At 36.5% G+C, this 8,685-nt stretch overlaps 1 protein-coding gene across 1 annotated transcript in view; it reads left to right on the forward strand.

Moving 5' to 3' along the window:
- Positions 1-6,919, forward strand: part of LOC149088923 (endothelial cell-selective adhesion molecule-like) — a 143,131-nt gene extending 136,212 nt beyond the window's left edge. The window contains exon 8 of the mRNA XM_089250872.1: positions 2,923-6,919. Within this exon, the coding sequence (XP_089106998.1) occupies positions 2,923-2,926 (4 nt within the window). The 3' untranslated portion in view covers positions 2,927-6,919. The remainder of the gene's footprint in view (positions 1-2,922) is intronic.
- Positions 6,920-8,685: the final 1,766 nt, after the last annotated feature.

The raw sequence follows: 8,685 nt of genomic DNA on the forward strand, positions 1-8,685 counted from the left end.
TTAATTCAATTAAAATAATTAGTGATTATGATATTGGGAAACCTCATGCAGCTACAGAATTGAGCATTTAGAAATAGAATTCAGCATTTAGCAACAGAATTTATCAGATTCATTTTTTTGCTTGAGAAATGACTTTCTCAAGAAAGAAGTGCAAAGAAAAGAGAGACAGTAAAAAATAATTGCATTTGCATTTTTCGACAGTAATAATCTTGTATACACTTCATTTATACGAGTATCATGTATGCGTCCTTTTCCATAAATAGTACACTATGTACGTCGAGTTTAACTAAATATTCCCCTTCAGTAACTAAATTAGAATACCTTAATTTTTACGAATTTCTTCATCTCCAGCGGTTTGACATGTTTTACGAATACGATATTCGTCGTAAATAATGCTGTTATTTTAATAAGTCGTTCATTTCCCCACTCTGAAATGGGATTTTCCGATAAGTCGAACTAACGATAACTCGAAATTTTTTTGCCGGTTACACCAGAGCCTTTGAGACATTAACAAAACATAGAAAATTCAATTATTTTTAGGCCCTAGTCCTCTGGTTAATCAACACATAACGTCGTCACGTCGAGCTTCACAAAGAATACCACTGAAATAACGGTGATGAAAATTCGTCTTGATGAGGTGCTGATTCACTTTTCAAAGGAATCGAGTTCCCTCAGCAATTGGAGAGTTTTCACAAGCATCCATGGAGTAAGTTCCGCATTGGTAAGAGAAAGAGACGGAAACACACGTAGATGAAAGATAAGGCATTTCAACGTCAGTTTCGTTCGAATAAAAGGATTTATCTGCGACAGAACTCATCCGAAAAGAGAGAGGGAAATGCAAAGATGGGGAGAAGACATGCACAGACAGACCTTTTCACCGAACTTTACCTTGAAACAATGAATACAATAGCCGGTGACTGTCGTTGATGGCTGCCAATGATGGCAAGCTGCGTGGAAATTCCATTCATCGATAACTTTGGGAGGAGAAAGACCGAGAGAGATACGAAATAACGACTGTTCCTGAAGATAACACATATCTGGCAAAAATAAAGAAAAAATAAATCGTCTTCAACTTCTGATAGAATGGCGGAAAGCATCGTCACTACGATTAGATTACCTTCCTCACGTTTTCTCCAACCCTTTTATAGAGTACGTATGAGAGTCATCGTGGGAGATAAGATAGAAAAGGTTCGAGTCTGAGGGTATCGAAGCCAAGAATCCCATTCCGTCATTTTTTACTATCAAGTTGCTGTGCTATCTATTGTCTGTGTATTTTTCGAGGTTCGTCCATGATCTATGATGTCGTGATCTTGGCTTGTGCCGACTGATATCCTCTTGTTGTAACGCGTGATGGATATCTTTCAGTTTGGCTTACATACTATACCCCCCCCCCCCCTCCACAATGTAACTTACATTATTTATTTGCAATATGGTCAGAAAATAATATTTAGATATTGACACGCCTGTGAAATCTTCTCCCCGGCTTCGCACTGATTTTCACCTGGGGATTTGCTTTTCAGAATTTTGTACATGATAACTAGACTCCATTAAAAGATCAATAAATTGGAATGGAATACACAGGGTGCATAGCTGGCAGCGCGCAGCGCAAATTAGCGGCGAACCGTTGATTCTAGAGGTATGCTTCAAATCATAAAGTGTCCGAATAACGTGTAGATCTCAGATATGTCATTCATATTGCAAGAGGTTTTGTATAGTTACTGAAATGAAAAAAATAACTTTTTATACGGGCACCGTGTACCCAAAAACAAAATTAGAAAATTGTTGCCCTGTCTCCCCTGGTGCCAATAAAGAAAATTCCACGTTTATAAGTGCAATACTCACTGAAATATTCGAATTCAAAAATCGGAGAAAAAATGGAAAAAAACAACATAAAACGAGTAAGTGAGGGAGTTAATGAGTGAGCAAGTGAGAGTAGGTGAATGTGAGCAGGGGATTGAACAGATGAGCAATTGAGTGAGAAGGTGAGTGAGAGTCACTCATACTATTACTCACTAAATCGCCCATTCACTCACATGGTTACTCACTCTGTCTGTCACCCATTCACACACATGGTTACTCACTCTGTCTGTCACGCATTCACTCACATGGTTACTCACTCTGTCTGTCACCCATTCACTTGATTCATTTTATACTGCCACTCACTCGGTTATTCACTCTCTAAATCACTCGGTCACTCATACTGTCACTCACCGTTCACTCATATGTTTACTCACACTCACACATTTATTAGTTGCTCAACTCGGTCACTAACTCACTTACTGTGACAAACTGTAAATTTTTCAAGCGATGAATTTTCCTATCTGTGAAAATTCTTATCGGTAAGTTTTTGGCAGTGAATTTCCCGTCGATGAATTACCCCCCCCCCTCTCCCTATCGGTGAATTTTGACATCGGTAAATTGCGTGGTGGTGAATTTTCGGTAAAACTGCGAGGTGGGAATATCCCTATCCGTAAATTGCGTGGAGGTGAATTTTCCGCCTGCGAACTTCCTCATTGGTGAATTTTCCTATCCGTAAAATTGCGTGGCGGTGAATTTTTCGGCGGCAATTTTTCCTATCGATAAATTGCGTGACGATGAATTTCCCGTTGGCGAATTTCCTAATCGGTGAATTTTCCCATCGGTAAACTGCGTGGTGGTGAATTTCCCTATCCATAAATTGCGTGGCAGTGAATTTCTCGTCCGCGAATTTCCCTATCGGTGAATTTTCCCATCGGTAATCTGTTTGGTGGTGAATTGTTGGGGTGAATTTTCCGCAAATCGTTACAGATAGGAACTATATACGATAACTTCTACTGCACATTCTTTAATATAGAATGCACATTGCTATATTATAACAATCAATTTTTAAAAATTAAACGATAAAAGCTTAATATTGAAATATTTTTATCTTTTTTTTTTCAGGTGAACTAAGATCCAACAGTAGTAGAAAGAGGAAAACAAAGTAAAGCTATTTTTGCCTCACACAATTACACACACAAAAAAAAAAAAAAAAAATTAAAAAAACCCAGAGCTACATAAATTCAAGATTTTGAGAACAAAAATCACCCTGATGACGATAAATAATTGAGCATTTCTCTCTTTCCTCTTATAAAATATTCCACAGAGTGTGTGAACGCGCAGTGATTTGACTGCGGACAAACAAAATGCTTTGCTTTGGTGTTGTTTGTTCATTTCATACGAAGGAAATTGACCAAATCGGTGCCAAAAATCCAAGAACGAACCATTTCCTAGGATAAATTCGTCGGTGGTGGTGGAGTATTTGTACATCGATTCAAACAGGACCTTGTGCACAAATTTCTGCTATTGGATCACTTTTAATTAAAATGCTATACATACATAGTCCACTTTTTTTTTGTTTTTTGTAATAAATGTATTGTTATACGTATATGTGTATTGCTGGTGTTATATCTGAACAAAATGGACAGGATCAGAATCGGGCGAAATATCCGGACGAATTAACGAATTATCTTCTTGTTCTTATATGCTATTGAATCAGGAAATATCAAGCCAAAGACTGATGCAAATTTGAATTATTTACAAATTTTATCATTTAGCTATTAAATTGCATTTATATATGATGGGAATTATTTGTATAATGTTGATGTTAAATTTTCAGATCGATCAGTTGATTTGGTGTTCAATAAATTCTTTTTTTCCACGATAGACTTTCATCGAAATATTACGAGTTAATTTATATAAATTATCCGATTATGTTTCGCGGAATGTATTTAAATGGGAATAAAATTCATGAAAATTATTAGATTATATTCCGGAATAAAAATTTATAAATTTATTTTTCCGGAATTAATTTATCAGATTATAATGCGGAACAAATTTATTACATAAAATTATTCGGAATGAATTTTTCAGTGAATGAAAATAAATTTGTATGAACTATCAGGCAATATATCGGAATAAATTCGTATATTTCGGGATAAATGTACCTAAATTATGTGAATGAATTTATGTAAATTATGATATGTTATAACTTGGAATAAATTTATATGTGTTTTATCAGATTTTGATTCGGAATGAGTTTAAATAATTTTTTGTCAAATTATAATTCGAAATAAAAGTATGTAAATTATCAGATTATATATATATATAACTTGAAATGAATTATATAATGTATTGCGAGGTTTTGATTCGGAATAAATTTGAGAAGAAACTATCAGATGAAAACTCGGAATAAGTCCGAGTTATCAGACTGCAATTCGGTATAAATTTGTTGAAATTATCTATTATAATTCAGAATAAATTTATATAAAATTATTAAGTTATGTTTCTGAATAAATGTATTACATTTTTTTTCGGATTAAGTTATCAGATAATATGTCTGATAATTATGCATCCAGAATAAATTTATATAAATTATCAGATATGATAAATTTTTATATAAATTGGCATAATCATAATTCTTATTCCGAATTATGGTCATAAGAAAGCTATCTTTGCGAAGAAGAATCAATTGGCGATATATTTTAGAAACGTTCGCGTTTTTGTAGTTTTGCGCATGCGCCGTGCCTATTCACTTCTGCAAACAAGCAAACGCGGGCTGTTTCGTTTCTCGCCCAATGATGGAATAAATATGCACGAGTATCCAGATGCAAACCATCTATGAAATAATATCGGCTAAAAACTTCCTAACGGAGGGCAAAGAGTGTTCATCAGGAATTTGGAGCATGCGGTCCGAAGCAGGACACGACAAATCCATTCCTCGAGATGCCCGGGGCATGCAAAAATTTCCACCATATATTTCCACCAATATATTTTCGATCTCATTCCCGAAATAAAAATTTATATAATTATATCATAAAAATTATGAAAATCATAGTTATAATTTTTCAAGTAGTGTTGGTTGTCAGTTTTGAATGTCAGAAAACGAGCAAAATGTGATATGGGCATGATGCAAATACAAAGGCCACGACATGGAAAATGCCCAGCGAGGAGGCTTAAATGATTTTATTTTTATGCTAAATACCTATTGTATAAGTAGGTATACAATAGGTAATTTTATACATTGCCTTACTATTCACCACTATAATGACCATCCGAGATGTCTCAGATTTTATCAGTGAATTTACGTTATCTCCTTGCTTTTTGTCAGAATTTGTCCCAGTTTCTCAGTCGCATGACCTGGAAAACCTATCTTAAGCCTCCCACACCTGCTCAAGTCCCGCACCGTGAATCGGCTAAGATCCTATCAGCGAAGTGAATTGTGCAGCACTGAAAAATTGTAATTAGCAGTTTGACAAATTTTAGATTTCTAATTGGTAACCGCATTCATTTTCTTAATTTTCGTATTTATATAAAAATTTTGACTTGAAAATTATTATATCACTTTCGATATTTCCTATGCATATAAATCAATTTGGTTTCAATTTTTTTTTCAAGTAAATCCAGTGAGATAATAGTTTTTGTACACGTATAATTTTAAAATCGGGGAAACTATTATTCTGAGTTAAGTGCCCGACCAGGAATGTAAATTTTTTGGACATTTTTCCAACCCGATTCCGTACGCCAGTGAATGTCCGCAAAGTTCGTAAATGGCTGAGACAGTTAAGCCGGGATAACACCATAAAAGTTTGATAAAATACCTTTTCTAAAACTCAAAAAATTCAACCAATAAAGCTCATAGGTTACATTCGAGCAAATGCAACCGATAATCTTATTGGTCGCATTTTTCAAGTTTTATAAAATTACTCTTATCAAACTTTTATAGTGTTATCCCGGCCTAAGAGGAGAAGGCCGCGAAAGTTTTCATGATGAGCCACGATGGAGCAGGTTTTATGTGGTAGCTGGTGATGTCACCCATGGGTTAAAAAAACACGGAAATCTACAAATTCTCGAGGATGTTTTCTTTAAATAGTCTGTAATTTTTTAACTTTCTTATCACTCGTGACTGGCGTTCAACTTATACACGCCTCCCATCACGTTTCTCGCAATCATGAAACAGCTGCCTGGCAATCATAAAGCGGATAACTACCCTTACACCCTATTGGGCTGTCCCATCTTCTTACACATTTCCATCTCGTGACAATAAGCGCGCATATCGCCAAATACATTCAAAATGACGTGTCCTTGTGTTCTAAGGAAGTTATCAACACAGCGCATGAGCAAAATTACAAACGTGCGTGTTTTAACTTTTGCGGCCCTATATCGAGGTGGACTCGAGTCAGGAAACAACGATACTTTTTTGTTGCAACGGCCCCTTGCGATAAAAGGAAGATCCCGTGAATTCGGCAGAACTCATTAGATATACAAAAACTACAAAGGAACAAACATCTAGGAGCATTCCTTATTGCGGGCGAAGCGCTATGAAGTAAGAGCTGTACCAACGAAGGGCAGAAAATACCTCTGGACCGCAAAGGGTTATAAAAAAATTCATTGCCAAAAGATGTTCATCCCTTACTTCATTTTATACGAAAATATTACGTTGGTGCATTTTAATGCAAAGATCTTGTCTGTATAGTTTAAGATTTTTTTAATTCAATTTTAATTAATTTAGGTAATTATTATTACAAGCTAAATGTGAATTTTGAATATACATTCTTATGACGGAAGTACCACATAGTACGTGGAAAGATGTGAACTGATGTTGTGTAAATTACAAAGTCGTTATAAAATGCTCATAAGCAAAATGTATTGCATTGTTCAAGAATGTGTATCTTGCCCAGCATTTTTTAAAATTGTATTAACATACATGAGCTCCCCTTTTTAAAGTGCCATGCTAAATCAATGGAAATTATGTGTGTATATAATCGTTTTTAACCCATGTGTGAATGAGTGCGCGCGCGCGCGCGCGTGTGTGTGTGTGTGTGCATGAGAGCTATCACTATGTAATGTTTCGAGAAATCTGAAGATACAATAAAAATATGTCAAGCACTTTGAAACGTCATAGATTTGAATTTTTTTAATGGTGCGTGTCATGGTTCGCAGAATTTATTTTCCGTGGCTCTTTCAAACTTTCAGACCAAATATCATTTCTCAAATCAACTTGTTACCGAAATGTGGCGCATTATAGTCGTACTCTGAGAAGATCGCATCTCAATATGTTGGAGATTATTATTGTGTTAGTAAATATGTGTGATTCTTTGGTGGTGCCATCTGTCTACTGCAAGTGAAAGTAGTTTATCAAGTCAGACGCGGGTTTGAACCCCACCGTGTGGCCCCAGTGATGGTCAGCTGAAGTTGGATTTCTGTGGTTCTAAACTTCGAGAGACGAATGCGAGCCGATCTCCCGGCTTTAAAAAGTTGTCTCGCCGCTGAGAGCAACAGGCCTCTGCAACGGTGTAATTTTTCAATCATTGCACTTCGCTCATAGTTAGAAAAATTGGTGGCAGATGGAAGCACTACAAACAACAAGAATGAAGTGTAATGATTTTCAATCGCAATTGTACCGTTTGTAGGTCTGTGGCTCTCTGTGGCGAGACTTTTTAAAGGGGAGATCAACAACCATTCGCACCTCGAAGTTGGGAACTTCCGAAAACCAACTTCAGCCGACCTTACAAAGTAACACACTTCACGTGAGGTTCACGACACGTGCGCGCACATTCCAACATGTACCATCTCGTTAGAAATTCCGCAGGGGAATGGGGACGAGGTGCTTTTTGTTGTTGAGTTGTGCATCCAGGTCATGAATGCAATCATTACACTTCGCTCACTCTCGCTTCACTTCTGAAATATAGATGGCAACACTGAAGAATCAGACACAATACTAAATACGCACTCAGACTGTTAGGTACACTTCCGGCACAACTTACTAAGTAGTAAATTGCCCGTAGATGGCGATAGACCTGAGTTGTGCTCGGTTTGAAAAAAAGAAAAGAAAGCCAGATGGCAGCACTACACATATTCAATTCACTTTATATTCAGTTTACTTTATTGTTCCAATTTGTTGCATAAAATACAAGTGAGATAAAAAAAAAAATCCGCCAAGGGCGTCTAGAGACCCACACTGGGTGATGCACTGCAAGTAACATATCAAGCATCACGCAGAACCAAACTTCATGTTAGATTCACAATACGTATACGCTCATTTTCCAGCATGGTCCATGTCTTCGACTACCTGCTTATATCTCTTCATTGAGACAGAGCGCCAGGCCATGTTCTGGTTAGAGGCATGAGGTTTGAGATTTACGGAACTTCAATGCAGTAGACAAATGTTTTCTCGACCTTGTTTAAGCTCAACTAAAATTTTAATCCGTATTAAAACTCTTCAGGAAAATTGAGAAAATAGGTTTTCAAATTTGAAGAAGAAAAAATAAGTGACAGTACAAGTGTTAACAGCGCCCGAGTGGCGTGGTGGTAAGATATTCGTCTACCACCGTGAAGGTTGCTGTCACGGTCCCGGGTTCGAACCCAAGGGAGGATATAAATAAGTTATTTTCCCTAACCAACTTGCGGCGACCATCGATGGACAGCGCCTTCATTTCCAACCCATCTCATTAATGGCAGTAAATTGCAATATAGCGATATGGCCAGAGTTGGTGTTTGGAGAAGTAGTAAAAGTGTTAAGAAAATGAAGTTTTTATGAGAGCTTGGAACACAAAAATAAAAATATTCATGAAAAGAGATTTAACGTTTCTCTGTGAAATTGCAATTTCTTTTCTTTTTAATTCTGTGAAAAATTGCTTTCCGAATGCTATAGGGCAGCGGTTATTA

The sequence above is a fragment of the Pholcus phalangioides genome, unplaced genomic scaffold (genome assembly GCF_987345545.1).
Source record: "Pholcus phalangioides strain wild (caught in Gottingen) unplaced genomic scaffold, Ppha-v1.0 ptg000003l_1, whole genome shotgun sequence".
Taxonomy (NCBI): domain Eukaryota; kingdom Metazoa; phylum Arthropoda; class Arachnida; order Araneae; family Pholcidae; genus Pholcus; species Pholcus phalangioides.